Genomic DNA, 22,385 nt, shown 5'->3' with positions numbered 1-22,385 from the left:
AGTAATGCTTTTATGGCTGAGGACTAGAGTTGACTTGCTAACTTTAGGACTGCAGTTGTCATGAACAGTTTTGCACTCAAGTTTCCATCAATGAAGAGTTTATAACATCAACGAAACTGACTTCATGTTAAAACTGTTAATGTTATAGTCATGTTGTCTGTTGTTGCCCAAATGAGGATGGGTTCCCTTTTGAGTCTGGTTCCTCTCGAGGTTTCTTCCTCCTGTCATCTGAGGGAGTTTTTTCCTTGCCACCGTCACCATAGGCTTGCTCATTGGGGATAGATTAGGGGTAAAATTAGCTCGTGTTTTAAGTCGTTAAAATTCTGTAAAGCTGCTTTGCGACAATGCTTATTGTTAAAAGCACTATACAAATAAACTTGACTTGAATGATGATGGTGGTGGTGAATGATGATGATTGGTAATGATGGTGGTGAATGATGATGAGTGATGGTGATGATGATGGTGGTGGTGGTGAATGATGATGAGTGGTGGTGATGATGATGGTGGTGGTGGCGGTGATGGTGGTGGCGGTGATGGTGGTGATTGATGGTGATGGTGATGAAGATGATGATTATTGATGATGGTGGTGGTGAATGATGATGAGTGGTGGTAATGGTGGTGAATGATGATGATGGTAGTGGTGAATGATGATGAGTGGTGGTGATGATGATGGTGGTGGTGATGAAGATGATGATGGTGGTGGTGATGGTGAATGATGATGATTGATTGATAGTGACCAGAACGGACGAGCGGGGTAGTCTGCAAAAGAGTCATGTCTGCCCGTTCGAGTCTAAACAAATTCCAATCCTATCTTCGGCTCTCTCAGCCAGCACTGCCTTGGTCAAGTACGTTGCTGGGGCAACAATCTTCCCCTGAAGATCACTGCAGTTAGACTCTCTCTGTATTCCCTATGATTGCACCAGTCCTTTGTTTTGTTTGTTTGTTTTGTGTATACGCTTTTATCTGTGTTGTACTATGAAAGCTAAGTGGAACCAGAGTCAAATTCCTCGTGTGTGTTCACATACCTGGCAATAAAAGTGTTTCTGATTCTGATTGATGATGGTGGTGGTAAATGATGATGATTGATGATGGTGGTGGTGATGAAGATGATGATGGTGTTGATGATGATGATGGAAGTGAATGATGATGGTGGTGGTGAATGATGAGTGGTGGTGGTGAATGATGAGTGGTGGCGATGATGATGATGATGGTGGTGAAGCGTTACCATATTTTTTCTCTTTTTCATAACCCTAACCAAAGCCGGTCCCCAGAGAGTCTAAAATAATTGACACCTACTTAAAGACAAAAAGACCAAATTTTATTTTATTTTTCGCAAATATAGGATTAAGATGGAAAAATACTAATATCCTGTTGTTTTTCTTATAGGGAAGGTGATTGTGCACATAAAACCACTGAGTTGTATATAAACTCTGGAGAGCTCAGGAAACGTTGTGAAGAACCACAGTATTTCTCATTGCATTTTCTTATCTTAGCAATATTTCTGAGATGAAAGAAAACTATCTGGGTAATGTTATCAATATGAGTTTCGAATGAAAGAAAGGCCATCCAGAGTTACTGTGTAATCAGAAAACTTACTTCTAGTTGCACGTGGTCCTAGTACAAGTACTTCTGCCTTGTCAGAGTTAAGCAGAAGGAAATTAATAAGCACGCAGTGTCTAATGTCCTTCACGCATTCCTCAATTCTATTAATCTGGTGTCTCTCATCAGGTTTTGCAGAAACATGCAACTGTGTGTCATCAGCATAACAGTGGAAACTAATACAATGTTTACGAATAATATCACCCAGAGGTAACATATATAAAGAAAAAAGCAGTGGACCCAAGACAGAACCTTGTGGAACACCAAACTTTACCTCAGTATGTCTAGAAGAATCACCATTCACATCAACATACTGATAGCGATCAGTTAAATAAGAGCTGAGCCAGGAGAAGGCCGTTCCCTTAACTCCCACATTTTCTAGTCTATCCAGGAGAATGGAATGATCAATGGTATCAAATGCTGCACTAAGGTCAAGCAACACAAGCAGCGAGACACAGCCCTGATCAGACGCCAACAGTAGGTCGTTTACTACTTTAACCAGAGCTGTCTCTGTGCTATGATGAGGTCTAAACCCTGACTGATACATTTCATGGATGTTATTCCTATGTAAATATGAGCATAATTGCTGTGCCACAGCTTATTTATTTGTTTGTCTGTTTGTTTGTTTGCTAGGTCTAATTCAGAAGGAATTCGTGGTGGTTTGGTTCAATGTTTTAAAAGTACAGGAGTGTGTTGATGTTCATCTTGGCCCACTAAAGGCAGACTACAGCACCACAACCTCCTGACGAGAAAGAAGAGAAACAAGATGGCGGCTCATGTGTTGTGGTGTTATTGTTCTCTCCCCGATGCCGAGTCCAAACTGAACATATGCGGTATGTTTGGAGTCCTGTCTCAGAGAGAACGGGGGGGGGGTGTGTGTGAGAGAGAGAGAGAGAGAGATCACGAGAACAAAACACTGATGACAATTTTTTTTCCCTCTCCTTTCCTCATTTCTCTTTCTCTCTACCGCTCTCTACTTCACTCATCCCTGTTCTGCCTCGGCCCCATGGGTGGCTCGGGCGGCCCAGTCCTGTCAGGTTGCCACATGGGACCGGTGTTGGTCGGTGCTGTGGGGTATTCGTGGGTTATTGGCCCCCGCCGCGCACTAGCCCTTTGTGCGCACACATACCTCTTCCTGGCAATACGCAACACGCCTTATTCTCTTTTAAATGCACTACATCTTAGTTTGCATACATCATACATGTACCAATAACAAGATCAACAAATACACTAGGGCAAGCGAGGCGTGCATGCAGATGCCTCTGCAGGTGTTTCACTGCAGGCCTCGCTTCTTTTAATGCTTACACAATTTAGAGGAGGCATATTTCCATGAGTACGCAGGGTTGTTGTAGCGTGCAGGGCGAAATCTGGGCAGAGACTCACCCTGAGCGCACACTTCTTTTAATGCAATACATTAGAGAAAGCCCACAATATAGCCACTTACATTCTTATATAGGACAAATATGGCATGTTGCGTGATGGTCTGGAGTTGAGGTGTGGTGAGTCGTGGGGCGGAGGTACTGGGGGCCCTGGGCCAAGGGCCGTGTGCTGGTTAGCACGCAGGGCCTTCCCTCTGCCGTCTCATTGTGGTATATCTTGTGTGGGGGCAGGACGACACCGTGGTCATACTTGGGTGCCCAGGCAATCCTTATAATCAGTCAGTTAACCAAATTTTTTCTTATTCTTATCCCTATTCTTATTTCTCTTATTATTATCCTACATAAAGATAATATTACGCATTTCCTTTGTAACCCTCCTTCTCTGTGATCTAGCCTCCATCTCCCCGGTCCAACAGTAAGTCAGTACTACTCCTTTTATACACACACACACACGGACATCTCCATATACACATTATTCCTCACTGTTAATTTTGGTTTTGCACTCAACTTTATATTCGGTGTTGTGTTTGAATTCTGTTTTTTTGTGTAGTTGTATTGTCATTGTTTTGTATAATTGTATTGTATACGAATAACAAAAAAAAAGAAAGAAAAAAAAGACTGATGACATCACCACACAGAGAACCAATCAGAGCACCAGTAGCTGCTCAAATCTCCATACTCCCAGCATGGATCTCTGCAGTCTGAGACACAAAATGAAAAAGTGTAGAATTTTGAAGTGTTTAATGGTTAATTTGGAGGATTATTATATCTGTAAAGTCTATACAGTTTGTGTGGATTCAGATCAGTTCTGTGAGTCTCCTGAAGGAACTTGGCGTTTCCGCGCTCACCCTGGACAGGAAACGTTGTGAGGAACCGCATTATTTATAGCGGCTGTTCAGGTGGTGTGTTTGTGCTTGCTACGGCAGCACATATACTAAAATTGGAACGATACAGAGAAGATTAGCATGGCCCCTGCGCAAGGATGACACGCAAAATCGTGAAGCGTTACCATATTTTCTTTTTTTCTAATCGCTCTGAAAACCAACCCAAACCCCGAAAAGCTAACTCCAACCCTCACCAGAGCCAGTTTCCGGAGAGCCTAAAATAATTAGTGACACCTGCTTAAAGACAAAAAAAGCCCAATTTTATTTTAGTGTTTGCAAATATATAGAGTATGGTATACTAAGGGAGAGTTCGCCAAACTCGAGTGTGACGTAATATTGCGCATGCGCATATAATTGGTTGGCAAGAACCATTCACAATAGCTGAAAAAGTTGCATAGAGAGGAGGCAGAACAGCAGGGGGTGTAAATGGGTCTTTAATGTCTGAGGGGGGAGAGGTGTGAATGTGTCAAACCTGCAGTAGAACACAGTCAACTCGTCAGCCAGTTGATAGATCAGTGCAGTGTTGGGGGATGGTCTCCTGTAGCTGGTGATATTCTTCAGGCCTATCCACACTGATGTCAGATCGTTGGCTGAAAGGCTGTTTTTGATCCTTTCTGCGTAGCTCCTCTTAGCTGCTTTCACCTCTTTCGTCAGTGTGTTTCTGGCCTGTTTGTACAGGACTCTGTCCCCACTTCTGTAGGCCTCCTCCTTGGCCTGGCGAAGCTGTCTGAGCTTTGCAGTGAACCAGGGTTTGTTGATGTTGTATGTGCGGAAGGTCTTGGTGGGCACACACATATCCTCACAAAGACTGATGTAAGATGTCACGCTATCAGTCAGTTCATGCAGGTCTGAAGCTGCAGCCTCAAAAACACTCCAATCAGTGCAGTCAAAGCAGGCTTGTAGTTCCACTTTGGCCTCATCGGACCATCTCCTCACCGTCTTTACCACAGGCTTAGCAGATTTCAGCTATCCACCTGTATGTGACTGACACGCTTTCAATATACACAAAAGAATCAATGAAAGCCTACAAGTCTCTTGATGCATACAAGTAAGTGTTAATTATTCAGTTATTTTATTGAAATACTCATTTATCGCATCATCTCTAGCCGCTTTATCCTGTTCTACAGGGTCGCAGGCAAGCTGGAGCCTATCCCAGCTGACTACGGGCGAAAGGCGGGGTACACCCTGGACAAGTCGCCAGGTCATCACAGGGCTGACACATAGACACAGACAACCATTCACATTCACACCTACGGTCAATTTAGAGTCACCAGTTAACCTAACCTGCATGTCTTTGGCCTGTGGGGGAAACCGGAGCACCCGGAGGAAACCCACACGGACACGGGGAAAAACATGCAAACTCCACACAGAAAGGCCCTCGCCGGCCGCAGGGCTCGAACCCGGACCTTCTTGCTGTGAGGCGACAGCGCTAACCACTACACCACCATGCCACCCCATACCTGAAATATAAAATATTGATAGTGCATATGAAAAAGGCTTTGGACGGAATGTTTTAACTTTTGGACAAAATGGTCAATGGACAAAGTTTCCTGATCCCCTCATCTCCTCTCCATACTATGCCTCAGAGTTTCCTCACCCTCTTTCCGAATCACAGACGGAATTCTAAAAAATTGAAACGTGCCACGGTCACTGTTGTGACCACAACCATATACAGGACAAAGATATGGGTCAAGGTCCCTTCCCATGCCATGTGGTGCACAGGGCGGCGCCAACCTCCGTAGCCCTCGGCCTCTCGCCTATTTATTTATTTATTTATTTATTTATCCTTTATTTTACCAGGAATGTCCCATTGAGATACATTATCTCTTCTTCCAGGGAGTCCTGGCCAAGGTGGCAGCAAATAAAAAGTTTCAATACACATAACATACACATAGAACATGCAATATTAACACATATGGACCCTTTTCACGTCACGTCACGACAAACGCGGCCGCCATTTTGGACATGTACTACCAGTAGTTTACCACAGCCAACATTGAGGAACGGCAGCAAAGAAAGTGTTTATTTTCAGCAAGGCTTCCATCATGCCACTATGTTGTTGTGCACCTGGATGTAGTAACCATCAACAAACAAGGCAAGGGTTATCATTTTATCGGATCCCGGTAGATGCTGACCGACGGAGAAGATGGATAGCGGCATACCAACGCTTGTGTAGTGACCACTTTGTTGGAGGTAAGACGAATAAAATTAGCCAGAAAAGGCATTACATTGCTGTTAACATTCCATTCTAGTTTACTGTAATTATGATCTGGCAGCTATTTACACCGGATCCAGTGTAAATAGCCGCCGGAGCCAACGTCCGAGGTTCCGGAGCGCGCGCGCTCACGGCCCGGCCGGGGCCGGCGGCCGCGGAGCCAGCGCACGCGCGCTCGCGGCCCGGCCGGACGTTGGCTCTGGCAGCTATTTACACTGGATCCGGTGTAAATAGCTGCCAGATCATAATTACAGTAAACTAGTAAATACAGTTTTCTGCATCTCGCTCCTTTTTCTTTTATGTTTGTCGCCTTCCTCGCATTCAAACCGATTTGAGCCGAAGTCCACTACATGTCCAAAATGGCGGTCGCGTTTACGAAGGTCACGTGACTGAAAAGGGTCCATAAGCACACAGGCATTCCAAAAAATGAAAATAAAATAAACACAGACGAACAGACTAAGCACACAGACATTCCAGGTGTCAACATTCCAGATGTTATGGACAAGAAAAAATAAAAAATGAATTAAAGATATAAAAGGGTTTAAAATGATGAAAAACAATGGCACTGTTGTGTGAGAACTGAGTTTAAAAGACATTTAGGGAATCCGAATGGGTTACAGCAAGGGGGCTGATTCCCCACTCACATCTGTAGTGCAGCACACACCATTTTTATGATGGTCTTTGGTATGACCCGACCACAACTCACGATCTCCTAATAGAGCGGCGGACACACTACCCACTAGGCCACTCGCTGGCGGGAAGGAGACATGGCTTGGCGAAAAAGAACGCTTAAAGCTCAGAGGCAATTTTTGAATTTCTGTTCAGCTATTTTCATGACCACTCGGCGCGTGACGTCATTCAAGCCAAACAAACCGCTTGAGTTGAGTCCACTTCCGGTTACTTACATTGCCATTCAGCTTGAGTGCAGACGCGTGTTCAGGAGTTTCCAAAGAAAAACCCCCATGCCTTATTGTTGTGCAGTGAACTGTAACAATGAGACCGGTTCAGGAAGAAGTTTTTACCTTTTTCCGAGACAGGAGAAGAGGGGGAGCGAGAGAGTTGGCTTTTTCCGAAAAAGGAGAAGAGGCGGAGCGAGAGGGTTGGCTTTCTTCCGAAAAAGGAGAAGAGGTGGAGCGAGAGGGTTGACTTCTTCTGAAAAAGGAGAAGAGGCGGAGCAAGAGGGTTTTCTTTTTTCTGAAAAAGGAGAAGAGACAGAGTGAGAGGGTTGGCTTTCTTCCGAAAAAGGAGAAGAGGCGGAGCGAGAGGGTTGGCTTTTTCCGAAAAAGGAGAAGAGGCAGAGCGAGAAGGTTGGCTTTTTCCAAAAAAGGAGAAGAGGCGGAGCGAGAGGGTTGGCTTTTTTCCGAAAAAGGAGAAGAGGCGAAGCGAGAGGGTTGGCTTTTGCCGAAAAAGGAGACGAGGCGGAGCAAGTGAGTTATGCGCGTGAAGCCAGAGGGGTGTTTTTTTCCGGAAGAGGAGACGAGGCGGAGAGAGTGGATTGTGCGCGTGAAACAAAATCAAGAAGTCAAAGAAGAAACGGAGCAGCAACGCTCAAGGAAAAAGGAGAAGATTGGAGGTAAACATTTTTACTTTTGCTCGCAATTGACAAGTCAAGAATCCTGAGGGATCCTGTACAATCATTGTTGAAATGAGACAAAGGGATGTTTCCTCGCTTAGAGTCGGCTATAAATAGTATAATGCCGCAGATGGCAGGTTAATGTGGCCTACCGGCGCACTGTCAGGTAATCGTTCCCTATATCCACTAGGGAGGGCGCTTTAATTATTCTTCAAAAGGGCTCTTATTTAATATTACAACAAAAGTAGGAATTTATCATAACTACCAGGATAAATCATTTGGGCGCGAGTCTTGTTGAGGTCCAGGGTCACTGCGATCAGAGTCGGCCGTGTCGCTGTCCGATTCCGAGGCCGCGCGGTCAAACCAGTGAGCCACAGTCACCGATTGCTTCACAATGGCCAGAGGTTCATACATATATGTTTTCACCTCTCGATATTCAATTTGGAGAGTTTCTACTTCAAAATCGCTATCGCTTTCAGACATTTTACACAACCTCTCACGACCAAAGTCCGTACACGTGTGCTCGGTTCGCAAGTAAACACGGAGCTGCTCCCAAAAAACATACTAGAGTTTAATCTTCTGAATATTCTGTGTATGAGGAGGTGGTCATCACTTGCAATGTCAGGTCAACTTAATTTAATAATGCAATGAATTAAATATTCTTGTTCTTTAAACAGCATCAGCGTTGGACCCACGATTTAAAGAACTGCCCTACCTGGAAAAAGAGGACCGAGAACAGGCCTACGCAAAACTGGTTACTGAGGCAGAAGTGTCCCACCAGGTACCGTATTTTCTGGACTATAAGCCGCTACTTTTTTCCTAGGTTTTGAACCATGCGGCTTATACAAAGGTGCGGCTATTCTGTGGATTTTTCTTCCACCGCTAGGGGCGCTCTAACCGGAAGTAGAATCAAAAATAAGATAGACGAAAAATCAATGCAAAGAAGAATTATCAGATCTTTAGCAGATAGAACACGCACGACAAATTACTAACTGGTAATTATTTTCAAATCCAGCGAAGATGATTAAAGTGACTTGTGGTTTCAAACACAGGAGAAATGAAGGTAAATAAATACCGGTTATTTTCTCTTGGTTCTGTTCCGTTTTAATCAGCAAAGTTGCTGCCGTGTTAAAAGGCACTGTTCGGAAAGAATCTGTTCAGGTACATACATGTACATTTACAGTACAAAATCGTTCTGTACATGCAGTAAATATCTAATTTTTCAACATAGATATCTGCGGCTTATAGCCCGGTGCGGCTTGTATATCTTTTTTAAAATTTTTTTTTTTTAAATAGAGCGGATGCGGCTTATATACAGGTGCGCTCTATAGTCCAGAAAATACGGTAACTCTTCTCTCCTCTTTCGTCTCTCCTCCCCTCCTCTTTCCTCTGGTCTGTTTTCTTCTCCCCTTTCATTTGTCCTCTCTCAAATCTCATCTGTTCTTTAGCTTCCTCTAAATTCCTGTGTGCAGTCTTACAGAGCAGAAATGTTAACAGTTCACACATTCTTACATCCATAGATGCAAGCAATGGGAAATCAGGAGGAAGACGAGGGCGGCTCAAGCACAAAGCTGTCAGGATTCAATGAAGAGACCACAGGTGTGTTTCATGTGATACCAACAAAAGATTGTTGTTGTTTTGTATTAATGAGATATGAGAAACATGACTATATTTTGAAATACATTTCTTATATTGTAGCTCCAAATGAGTCACCTCCTTGTAAGAAGAAAGCCTTAGATGCACTGTTTGGCGATTCCTTCACCCAAAGAGAAAGAAAATCCACAAGCGAGACAGCCAGAGCAGAGGTGATAAGGTACCGAGCAAAAGATGCGTTGCCTTTGACTGAAAATGCCATGAAGTGGTGGAGATCTCAGGAGAAAGAGCTACCTCTACTTTCAACCCTTGCTAAACGGTACCTGCGTATTCCAGGCACCAGTGTGCCAGCACAGCGAGTTTTTAGTGCTGCTGGCGACATCGTGAATGCGCAGAGGAGTGTTCTGCGGCCAGATCATGTTGATCAGTTAATCTTTTTGAAAAAAAAATCTGTACGTTCATTTAAGAGTCGTTGGTAACACCTCTTCTTTTGTTAAAAATTAGTGTACTGCTGTTTGTTTAGTAGTAGCAGCACTATTTTTGATGTTGTATTTGTATTATTTCTGTGTTAAAAAAAATGTTGGTTGCACTTTGTTTTATTTTAAAATTGTATTTATTATTTCTATGTTAAAAAAAACAACAGGTAAACCTACTGTTATTAATTCAACCTAAAAAAATTGGTTGCACTTTATTTTATATATATATATATATATATATATATATATATATATATATATATATATATATATATATATATATATTTGATAATATTGTAATACTTTTGTGTTGGAAAAACAAAAAGTTTTAGAAGTTTTTTTTTTTTCAACCTAAAGTGTTGGTTGCACTTAATTCAAATAAAATGTCAATGCATTTGCCACTAATTGTTGTTTACTTGTTTGTTTATATCCATAATTATACCTGATTCCCTTCCAAGAAACAACAGGAATCTAGAAAACTTCACCTGCACTGTCCAGTATCCAGGTATTTATTTCAGTCACACTGGTTTCATTTTTGGCTAAAAAGTTACTGAATCTTTTTCAAGTCACTGAATCGTTTCGGATCGTATCGTTCTAAATGAACCAAAATCGTCCTTGAATCGTATCGGCAACCACGAATCATGATTCGAATCATTACATCCCTAGCTGACACATCGACACAGACAACCATTCACACTCACATTCACACTCACGGTCAATTTAGAGTCACCAGTTAACCTAACCTGCATGTCTTTGGACTGTGGGGGAAACCGGAGCACCCGGAGGAAACCCACGCGGAGAACATGCAAACTCCACACAGAAAGGCCCTCGCCGGCCACGGGGCTCGAGCCTTCTTGCTGTGAGGCGACAGCGCTAACCGCTACACCAACGTGCCGCCCTGAAAAATAGGTCTACCCAGTTAATTCCGTTACTTATTACTTACAGGCCCCCGGGGACATATTCTGAGTTTCTTTCTGAATTTGCAGATTTTATCTCAGATCTTGTTATTTACTTCGACAAAGCTTTAGTTGTCGGAGATTTTAATATTCACTTCGATAACCCAGAAGACCCTTTGAAAACTGTTTCTGTCCATTTTAGATTCAGTAGGGATTAATTAGAATGTCACAGGACCGACCCATAATGGTGGTCACACCCTCGATCTAATACTAACACTTGGGTTAAACGTAGAAAATATAGTCACACTTCCACAGTCTGAAGTTATCTCAGATCATTATCTCATCTCATTCAAAATATGTCTAAGTAATAATATATGCACCTCACTACGCTACTGTATTAAATGTACATTCACGTCAACTACTGCACAGAGCTTTATAAATGATCTCCCAGAGTTATCAGCTTTGATTGGGTCACTGTCAGCCCCTGCAGAACTTGATCAGGCAGCTGAATGCTTAGAGTCAACGTTCCGCCATACTTTAGATAATGTAGCTCCTCTTAAATGGAAAATGGTCAGAGACAAAAAATTAGCACCCTGGTATAATGATGACACTCGCACTTTAAAACAGGCCACTCGAAAATTGGAACATAAATGGCATCAAACAAAATTGGTAGTGTTCAAATTAGCATGGAAGGAGAGCTTCCTGAAGTATAGAAAAGCTTTTAGTGCTGCTAGATCAACATATTTCTCCTCCCTAACAGAAGATAACAAAAATAATCCTAGATTCCTATTTAATACTGTAGCAAAATTAACCAGGAATAAGTCCACTATAGACACATGCACACCTGTAGTATGTAGTAGCAACGACTTCATGAATTTTTTTAATGACAAAATTGAGAATATCCGACAAAAAATTCAAACTACTAATTTAAGGTCAGACAATGTAAGTGACCCTGTAGTTAACAATATAACTGTATCAGATCAGCAATTAGAATGTTTTACTCCCCTTAGAGAAACTGAATTACTTTCACTAATCTCGGCATCAAAAGCCTCAACTTGTGTACTAGATCCCTTACCTACACGTCTATTCAAACAGATAATACCTGAAGTAATTGAACTGCTTCTAAAAATAATCAATTCTTCTCTTAGGATTGGCTATGTACCCAAATCCTTTAAACTAGCAGTTATCAAACCCCTGATTAAAAAACCTGACCTTGGTCCCTGTCAGCTGCCCAATTATCGGCCAATATCAAACCTCCCCTTTATCTCCAAGATCCTTGAAAAAGCTGTGGCCCAGCAGTTATGCTCATATTTACATAGGAATAACATCCAGCAATGTATCAGTCAGGATTTAGACCTCATCATAGCACAGAGACAGCTCTGGTTAAAGTAGTAAATGACCTACTGTTGGCGTCTGATCAGGGCTGTGTCTCGCTGCTTGTGTTGCTTGACCTTAGTGCAGCATTTGATACCACTGATCATTCCATTCTTCTGGATAGACTAGAAAATGTTGTGGGAGTTAAGGGAACGGCCCTCTCCTGGCTCAGGTCTTATTTAACTGATCACTATCAGGATATTGATGTACAAACCCGATTCCAAAAAAGTTGGGAAAAAGTACAAATTGTAAGTAAAAATGGAATGCAATGATGTGGAAGTTTCAAAATTCCATATTTTATTCAGAACAGAACATAGATGACATATCAAATGTATAAACTGAGAAAATGTATCATTTAAAGAGAAAAATTAGGTGATTTTAAATTTCATGACAACAACACATCTCAAAAAAGTTGGGACAAGGCCATGTTTACCACTGTGAGACATCCCCTTTTCTCTTTACAACAGTCTGTAAACGTCTGGGGACTGAGGAGACAAGTTGCTCTAGTTCAGGGATAGGAATGTTAACCCATTCTTGTCTAATGTAGGATTCTAGTTGCTCAACTGTCTTAAAGGTCTTTTTTGTCGTATCTTCTGTTTTATGATGCGCCAAATGTTTTCTATGGGTGAAAGATCTGGACTGCAGGCCCGGACCCTTCTTCTGTGCAGCCATGATGCTGTAACTGATGCAGTACTGTATGTGGTTTGGCATTGTCATGTTGGAAAATGCAAGGTCTTCCCTGAAAGAGACGTCGTCTGGATGGGAGCATATGTTGCTCTAGAACCTGGATATACCTTTCAGCGTTGATGGTGTCTTTCCAGATGTGTAAGCTGCCCATGCCACACGCACTAATGCAACCCCATACCATCAGAGATGCAGGCTTCTGAATTGAGTGCTGATAACAACTTGGGTCGTCCTTCTCCTCTTTAGTCCGAATGACACGGCGTCCCTGATTTCCATAAAGAACTTCAAATTTTGATTCGTCTGACCACAGAACAGTTTTCCACTTTGCCACAGTCCATTTTAAATGAGCCTTGGCCCAGAGAAGACGTCTGCGCTTCTGGATCATGTTTAGATACGGCTTCTTCTTTGAACTATAGAGTTTTAGCTGGCAACGGCGGATGGCACGGTGAATTGTGTTCACAGATAATGTTCTCTGGAAATATTCCTGAGCCCATTTTGTGATTTCCAATTAGTGCCATGCACTAATGCCATCTCAAAGTTACTGCAGGAGAAGACCATTGATCTCCTCAAAGCGTCTGCATTATTGCAGAAAGCTGTACGAACTCTACAGGAGTACAGGGAGCAGTTTGATGAGGCAAAGTAGTGGTGTAAATAATAATCGATACATATCGATGCATCGATCCTACAGTTGACGATCCAATGCATCGACACGTCCACAAGAGAATCGATCCTTGTATGTATTTTACCTCCTGTCTATTTTTAGTCATCTGCTCTAAGGCGTAATTCTGACTCCCGCGCTGCGGGTGGCGCTAACCTTACTTTGTCTCCACCTCCTACTTCGCTTCTCTACCCTCTTTCAGCGGGCACACACACACTCTCATAAACAGTCGGGGCAGACACTTTGTTATGGCGGAGAAAAAAACTGACTTACACACTCCTCAAAGTTTTAAGTCGTTCGTATGGAAGTATTTCGGTTTCCGCAAAGAGAAGGGACAATTGGTAAGGGATGTGGCTATATGTAAAGACTGTCGATGTGAACTTAGATACTGTGGAAACACGTCTAATTTGTCGGCGCACTAAGTGCAAGTATAGACCTATGTTTTTGTTACATTTCTCTGGTAGTGCACTTTTGCGGTCATTGCACTGATTTTGTGAAATACTTTTTTCATGTAAGGCTTAAGAAAGGCCCTTCAGTATCTATAGCTAAGACAGGTGCATTTTTTGGTGAATGAGGTGTACAGTAGGCCTAGGTGGAGCACTACTTTGTTACTTTTGTTATTTGCTATTCTTTCTCAAATAAAATATTTGATGATATTACAGCTTCTGTTGATTTATTTAAATTTTGAAATATAGCCTAGCCTGTAAAGTAAAAAAAAAAAAATCGAACCAATTAATCGAATCGGATTGAATCGAATCGAATCGTGGGGCATTCTTAAGTATCGAAAATAATCGAATCGTTGCCTTAAGAAATCGATACTGAATCGAATCGTCATGATGGCAGTGATTTACACCCCTAAGGCAAAGGCTTCCACTCTGGCATTGGCTATGAAATGGGGCAGTCAAACGCAATTTGTAGCCACCAGGTTGAAAAAAGTGAAGCGCCACTTTGATCACCTTAGCGAAGACAGTCGGCTTTCCGATGCAGAACATTATTTTCGGGTGAATGTGTTCTATGCATGCCTTGATGTAATCATTCAGCAGCTGTCACAAAGGTTTGTCAGTTTAAATCGGACTGCTCATTTGTTTGAGGCTATTCATCCAAATACGCTCCAGCATGCCAAGGACGAGGAGCTATACGAAGTGGCCCGTCGACTGTGTGATCACTATAGTCGGGATATTGACTCCAGCTTTCCTGGTCAACTTGTGTCATTTAGGGCTTGTTTCAAGGAGCAGATAGCGAGACACACATCTGTGCTTAGCCTGGCCAAGTTGCTGGTAGTAGATCATCCAGCAGTAACTTCTACATTTAGTGAGGTGTGCACGGCCTTCTTGCTTTTTCTCACTCTCCCTATCTCAGTTGTGACAGCAGAGCGCTCTTTCTCCAAATTAAAGTTGATAAAAAATTCTCAGGAGTGCAATGGGTCAAGAAAGACTCTGTGGATTGGCCATTTTATCAATTGAGAATGAGCGAGCAAGAGCGCTTAACATCCCTCAAATAGTCGACGAATGCCTTTTTAATGACGAACCCAGGTTTCCGTGTCGGTTTTGTAGTTGAAGACGTGCTTACACAATGAGGGTGTATCATTCATGATTGCTGGATTTTTTTGTTGTTGTTGTTTAGAGTCTATTTGGAACATAATAAAAAATGAATGGAAAATACAGGCTATGTACGCCTATAAAAAAAAATAAAAAATAAAATGTGGGTGTGAATGGTTGTCTGTGTCTATGTGTCAGCCCTGTGATGACCTGGCGACTTGTCCAGGGTGTACCCCGCCTTTCGCCCGTAGTCAGCTGGGATAGGCTCCAGCTTGCCTGCGACCCTGTAGGACAGGATAAAGCGGCTAGAGATGATGAGATGAGATAAATGAGTATTTCAATAAAACAACTGAATAATTAACACTTACTTGTATGCATCAAGAGACTTGTAGGCTTTCATTGATTCTTTTGTGTATATTGAAAGCGTGTCAGTCACATACCGGTGGATAGCTGAAATCTGCTAAGCCTGTGGTAAAGACGGTGAGGAGATGGTCTGATGAGGCCAAAGTGGAACTACAAGCCTGCTTTGACTGCACTGATTGGAGTGTTTTTGAGGCTGCAGCTTCAGACCTGCATGAACTGACTGATACTGTGACATCTTACATCAGTCTTTGTGAAGATATGTGTGTGCCCACCAAGACCTTCCACTTATACAACAACAACAAACCCTGGTTCACTGACAAAGCTCAGGCAGCTTCGCCAGGCCAAGGAGGAGGCCTACAGAAGTGGGGACAGAGTCCTGTACAAACAGGCCAGAAACACACTGACGAAAGAGGTGAAAGCAGCTAAGAGGAGCTACGCTGAAAGGATCAAAAACAGCCTTTCAGCCAACGATCCGACATCAGTGTGGATAGGCCTGAAGAATATCACCAGCTACAGGAGACCATCCCCCAACACTGCAATGAACCATCAACTGGCTGACGAGTTGAATGTGTTCTACTGCAGATTTGACACATTCACACTTCTCCCCCCCTCAGACATTAAAGACCCATTTACACCCCCTGCTGTTCTCTCTCCTCTCGCCTCTGACCCCACACCAGCACTCAAGATCTGTGAAGAGGATGTTTGTCAGCTTTTTCGCAGACAGAAATTCAGGAAGGCACCCGGCCCAGACGGTGTGTCACCCTCCTGTCTGAAGGTCTGTGCTGATCAGCTGGCCCCCATCTTCACCCAGATCTTCAATAGATCCCTGGAGTAGAGCCCTGCACTCCCGCAGGAGTCCCGCGGGACTCGCCGCAAAGCAGTGCAGCGCGGGGCAAATTTTGAAAGGTCATTGCAGGCGCAGGCAGGACCAGAAGTACCCATATGCAGCACAGGCAGTGATAAGCTGCAGTCCCACTAACTAAAAACATGTTTGAAATAAAATTTACAAATTATTAATTTATGCCTATCATATATAATTTGTGCTGGATATTTTATTTAGCATTAATAAAAACATCTTAAGATACATAAATTTGTAGAGAGAGTAAGACTGCCCGATTGAGTGAGAAATAGCATCTTAAATTTGCCATTGATCACTCTAATGATTCGCAGTTCCGAGCCAGCTAGTAAGAGAACCATGAGTGAAGTGATTTACTGCTTGCGTTAGTCTACAACTCTAATCAGAGAGACAGGTTACACAGTGACGGTAGGCTTGACTCAATGCTATCCCAGAAATCCTTCCTGTAATATGCAAATTTGGCTGTCCAATCAGAGGTGGCCAAATTTGCATATTACAGGAAGGATTTCTGGGATAGCATTGAGTCAAGCCTACCGTCACTGTGTAACATGTCTCTCTGATTAAAGTTGTAGACTAACTCAAACAGTAAATCTATTTATTTCTCTTACTAACTCTGCTTTGCAATTAAAAAAAAAAAACAACAGCACACTATTGGTACAAAGCAAGCTCCTTAATTTTTTTTTTTATGTTAATCAAAGAATTACAATGGTTTCTCATGTGATAAAAATATGTGATTCATGATTAAATATTTTAATTGCTTAACAGCACTAATTGTTATTATTATAGACATTACATGCTGAACTCAGAAACAAGGTAAATAATAACAAATGTAAGCTGTAGCTATTTATGCTCAAATCCACTCAAAGTAGGGGGCAGGACACCATCACGCTATGTCAAGAAAAGAACTTTCCTGAGAAATAACGCGAACGTCTGCATCATGCAGGATTTGTGGGCGGGGGCGGGACTGAAATCATAATTTTTTTGTGGGCGCGGGCGGGAGCGGGACTGCACAATGAGGGCGTGGGCGGGACTGAAAAATCCGACCCGCGCAGACCTCTACCCTGGAGCTGTGTGAAGTCCCCTCATGCTTCAAATGCTCCACAATAATCCCAGTTCCCAAGAAAACCACCATCACAGGACTGAATGACTACAGGCCTGTAGCCCTCACGTCTGTAGTCATGAAGTCCTTTGAGAGACTGGTGTTGTCACACCTGAAGGACATCACAGACCCCCTGCTGGATACCCTGCAGTTTGCCTACCGGGCAAACAGGTCAACGGATGATGCAATCAATATGGGACTGCACTACATCCTGCAACACCTTGACTCTACAGGGACGTACGCCAGGATCCTGTTTGTAGACTTCAGTTCAGTGTTCAACACCATCGTCCCAGATATCCTTCACACCAAGCTCACCCAGCTCACTGTGCCCTCCTCCACCTATCAGTGGATTATAAACTTCCTGACTGACAGGAAGCAGCAGGTGAGGCTGGGGAGCATCACATCCAGCACCCGGACTATCAGCACTGGTGCCCCCCAGGGGTGTGTGCTCTCCCCACTGCTAGTCTCCCTTTACACCAACGACTGCACTTCAAGAGACCCGTCTGTTAAACTCCTGAAATTTGCAGACGACACAACGGTCATCGGCCTCATCCGAGACGGTGACGAGTCTGCATACAGACGAGAGGTTGAACGGCTGTTCTGTTGGTGCGCTCAGAGCAATCTGGAGCTGAACACGCTCAAAACTGTGGAGATGACAGTGGACTTTAGGAGGAGACCCCCCCACCCTGCCGCCCATCACCATCACCAACAACACTGTGACTGCTGTTGAAACCTTCAGGTTTCTGGCCTCCACAATCTCCCGGGACCTGAAGTGGGAGACCAACACAGTCACCATCATCAAAAAGGCCCAGCAGAGGTTGTACTTTCTGTGCCAGCTCAGGAAGCTCAACCTGTCTAAGGAGCTGCTGACACAATTCTACTCTGCCATCAGTCAGTCTGTTCTCTGCTCTTCCATCACTGTTTGGTTTGGATCGGTCACCAAGTAGGACAAGAACAGACAGCAACGGACAATAAGGTCTGCAGAGAAAATTATTGATGTCAGCCTGCCCTCCATCCAAAACCTGTACCTGTCCAGAGTCAGGAAACGGGCAGGTAACATCTCTGCAGACCCATCACACCGTGGTCACAAATTGCTTAAACTTCTCCCCTCTGGAGAACGCTACAGATCACTGTACGTAAAAACAACCAGACACAAGAACAGTTTTTCCCCTCAGGCTGTTTCTGTGATGAACAGCTAAAACCGGACTCAAATATCAGTAACATCAACTGTGAAATATCTGCACACTCATACCATCATTCTGTGCACACTGTGTATTTATATTTATATGTACTAAGTCATCCTTGCACCATGCACCATTCTGCACCAAAAGATTCTACTGTACACGTATATAGCTTTTTGTTTAGTTTTTTGTCTACGCTTTTTTTTATCTGTTTGTACTAAGAGAGCTATGTGAAACCAGAGTCAAATTCCTCGTGTGTGTTCACATACCTGGCAATAAAAGTGATTCTGATTCTGATATCGCCGAAGGTCAGGTCAGGCCAGATGCTTGGATTTGAGTCCCATTTGTCCGTAACTGCGTAAGGATCAGGCAAAACTTTGGTGCCACTGTTGTACAGAAGCTTTGCTGCATATCTTTGCTTAGCATCAGTTGGCAACGAACTTGCATACTGCGATAACGCTACGAAAACTAGGTGATGATGCAACTTTGTCGGCTATTGTGAATGCTTCTTGCCAACCAATTTTATGCGCATGCGCAATATTATGTTACACTCGAGTTTGGCGAACTCTCCCTTAGTATACCATACTCCAGGGTTTCCCAAAGTGTGGTGCGCGCACCCCCAGGCTGCCACTAGGGGGTGTGCAAGATAAAAAATGTAATGGCGATTTTTAACTCTTCTTCTACGCCGTAACGGTTCTGCAGTAGTTTGTGGCTTCATTCATTCATTCGCGATGCTCAACCGGCAAAACTAAATGCGCCACCACAAATCAGGAATGAAGGAGGAGAAACCCCAACAGATAGGGAGGAATGTCTGTCTGTCTGTCTCTCTCTCCCTCTCGCTGCAGACTGAGCCGCCAGCACTGCACTTCACAATCAGATGGATCCTCTTCTTTATCTGTTCCTGATATGCTCCAGGCTTTCGTCTAAACGGGGGAACAGGGGCGCTGTGCCCTCTTACTCTCGGCGTGCGCCCCCTTACCTATTCCGTGAAAACATCCCAGCAACACTACGTGACAACATGTCTGATCATCAAATACGTTATAATTGCTCCAAAAATATTCCAATCATAGTAGATACACCGCCAGACGGCGCAAAAACAATCCGAATTGGCGTTTTCCAGACTGAGGCACCATGTTGTTTAGTTGTTTACTTGTCGCGGCTGCTATCGCGAGATTTGACATGGGTTACATACAAGGTCAGCTGACTTGTAGAGCGAGATTTCTCGAGACTGAATGACCTTTCACCCACCGGCGCAGGAGCTTTTGACAGAAGTATTAGCTCGCGAGTTGTTTTTGTTGACACTTGAGCATTTAAAGATGTCATCCCGCAGCACGAAGTGGAAGAAAGCCAAAGACTGTCCGGGGCAGAAGAAGATTACTTCTTTCTTTTTCAATGTTGACAATTTGTTACAATTTCCCTCTCAGATAGCCTCAGAATGTCCCATTGGAGCATTTTTCAAAGGCTTTGCACGGTGGGGGACAACCGGCACCATCTCCCCCCCCCGCTTCGCTCCCTCGCCATGGTGAGCGCCCTCATACTAAATTTTTCTAGAAAAAAACCTGTGCTCCTTAATTGTTGTATCTCTTTAAAATGCATATGTTCATAACTATCATTCCTATTTTTACTGTTATTATATGTTAACTTTTTTGCAAATTAAATTCATTCTCAATTCATTTTCATAACCTTGTAATGACAGGGTTGTGTTGCTAGTGTTTTAAACACGGATGAAAATCATATATTTTCCCCATATCTGGCTGGTAGACTACATGCCTCGATGTGATCTCCCTTTGTAATGAATTTGCGCATTTACCGTGTTGCAACGTTTTAAAACTGTTACATTTCAATCAAATTCTATCTAATTAAAATACGAGAGCGCATAATATGTTAATATGGGTCGGTTTTCAGAGCGATTAGAAAAAAAGAAAATATGGTAACGCTTCACGATTTTGCGTGTCATCCTTGCGCAGGGGCCATGCTAATCTTCTCTGTATCGTTCCAATTTTAGTATATGTGCTGCCGTAGCAAGCACAAACACACCACCTGAACAGCCGCTATAAATAATGCGGTTCCTCACAACGTTTCCTGTCCAGGGTGAGCGCAGAAACGCCAAGTTCCTTCAGGAGACTCACAGAACTGATCTGAATCCACACAAACTGTATAGACTTTACAGATATAATAATCCTCCAAATTAACCATTAAACACTTCAAAATTCTACACTTTTTCATTTTGTGTCTCAGACTGCAGAGATCCATACTGGGAGTATGGAGATTTGAACAGCTGCTGGTGTTCTGATTGGTTCTCTGTGTGGTGATGTCATCAGTCTTTTGTTCTCGTGATCTCTCTCTCACCCCCCCTCACCCCCGTTCTCCCTGAGACAGGACTCCAAACATACCCCATATGTTCACTTTGGACTCGGCGTCTGGGAGAAAACAATAACACCACAACACATGAGCCGCCATCGTGCTACGGCGGGGTGAGAGAGATCACGAGAGCAAAAGACTGATGACATCACCACACAGAGAACCAATCAGAGCACCAGCAGCTGTTCAAATCTCCATACTCCCAGCATGGATCTCTGCAGTCTGAGACACAAAATGAAAAAGTGTAGAATTTTGAAGTGTTTAATGGTTAATTTGGAGGATTATTATATCTGTAAAGTCTATACAGTTTGTGTGGATTCAGGTCAGTTCTGTGAGTCTCCTGAAGGAACTTGGCGTTTCTGCGCTCACCCTGGACAGGAAACGTTGTGAGGAACCGCATTATTTATAGCGGCTGTTCAGGTGGTGTGTTTGTGCTTGCTACGGCAGCACATATACTAAAATTGGAACGATACAGAGAAGATTAGCATGGCCCCTGCGCAAGGATGACACGCAAAATCGTGAAGCGTTACCATATTTTCTTTTTTTCTAATCACTCTGAAAACCAACCCAAACCCTGAAAAGCTAACTCCAACCCTCACCAGAGCCGGTTTCCGGAGAGCCTAAAATAATTAGTGACACCTGCTTAAAGACAAAAAAAGCCCAATTTTATTTTAGTGTTTGCAAATATATAGAGTATGGTATACTAAGGGAGAGTTCGCCAAACTCGAGTGTGACGTAATATTGTGCATGCGCATAAAATTGGTTGGCAAGAACCATTCACAATAGCCGACAAAGTTGCATAGAGAGGAGGCAGAACAGCAGGGGGTGTAAATGGGTCTTTAATGTCTGAGGGGGGGAGAGGTGTGAATGTGTCAAACCTGCAGTAGAACACAGTCAACTCGTCAGCCAGTTGATAGATCAGTGCAGTGTTGGGGGATGGTCTCCTGTAGCTGGTAATATTCTTCAGGCCTATCCACACTGATGTAGGATCGTTGGCTGAAAGGCTGTTTTTGATCCTTTCAGGCCCTGTCCACACGGCAACGGATTCAGGTGACTCCGATACTAGGCCTGGCATCCACACGGCACCGGCATTTTGGGTGCCCAAAACGCAATCTTTTTGAGAACGGGTTCCAGAGTGGAAAGATCTGGCAATGTTGCCGTTGTGAAGTCGTCTGGATGAGTAGAACGGATTTGTTTACGATGACGTCACAACCACATGACTGTGAGTGCTTCACGCCGGGTAGAAGTGTAACGAACTCGATGCGAGTTGTCAAAAATCCTATAACTTGGTTCATGAAACGCGCTTACAAAATATGTTCACTGTGAATATTTATTGTGTAATGGTGCAAAGTGAGAGAGAGAGAGAGACTCTGCCCTTAGGGCAGAGTCAATCCCGCCAGCAAAAATAGGGAAAAAAAGGAGCGAGCTCACCTCTTCAGATGTTGGTTTAAGTCCTACAATACATTCCTCAAAAAGGGCGTGGAAGAGCAAATTAATTCATCAACGTGTAGCATTCAATTTATTCCGGACCATTAAAGACGCCGCCTTCCGCGTAGAATCATACGTCATCCTCGCTGCCATATTGGATAGATCAAAGCGGAGAATAAAGATTCATGTGCTGCGTTTAACTGTACCAAGAGGTTTACCGTCCAAACG

At 43.4% G+C, this 22,385-nt stretch overlaps 1 protein-coding gene and 3 non-coding genes across 4 annotated transcripts; 3 read left to right on the top strand and 1 right to left on the bottom strand.

Annotated features, from left to right (window-relative positions):
- The first annotated feature begins 3,247 nt into the window (after window positions 1–3,247).
- On the top strand, window positions 3,248–9,875 carry LOC132898935 (zinc finger BED domain-containing protein 4-like). Its single transcript, XM_060940604.1, has 4 exons — window positions 3,248–3,256; window positions 3,372–3,393; window positions 9,171–9,249; window positions 9,349–9,875. Exons 3-4 carry the CDS (start codon window positions 9,171–9,173, stop codon window positions 9,720–9,722), a joined length of 453 nt encoding a protein of 150 aa, XP_060796587.1. The 5' UTR covers window positions 3,248–3,256; window positions 3,372–3,393; the 3' UTR covers window positions 9,723–9,875.
- Window positions 3,889–3,995, top strand: LOC132899815 (U6 spliceosomal RNA). Its single transcript, XR_009656719.1, has one exon. It is a non-coding gene; the product is annotated as a U6 spliceosomal RNA (small nuclear RNA).
- A 10,415-nt stretch (window positions 9,876–20,290) lies between the features above and the next one.
- LOC132899814 (U6 spliceosomal RNA) lies at window positions 20,291–20,397 on the bottom strand. The gene has a single exon (XR_009656718.1). It is a non-coding gene; the product is annotated as a U6 spliceosomal RNA (small nuclear RNA).
- Window positions 20,398–21,160: 763 nt separating this feature from the next.
- LOC132899813 (U6 spliceosomal RNA) lies at window positions 21,161–21,267 on the top strand. Its single transcript, XR_009656717.1, has one exon. It is a non-coding gene; the product is annotated as a U6 spliceosomal RNA (small nuclear RNA).
- The last annotated feature ends 1,118 nt before the right edge of the window (window positions 21,268–22,385 follow it).

The sequence above is a fragment of the Neoarius graeffei genome, chromosome 15 (assembly GCF_027579695.1).
Source record: "Neoarius graeffei isolate fNeoGra1 chromosome 15, fNeoGra1.pri, whole genome shotgun sequence".
NCBI classification, from domain to species: Eukaryota; Metazoa; Chordata; class Actinopteri; order Siluriformes; family Ariidae; genus Neoarius; species Neoarius graeffei.
Note: the sequence above shows the minus strand (reverse complement) of the source record. Positions and strands in the feature narration are given on the sequence as shown.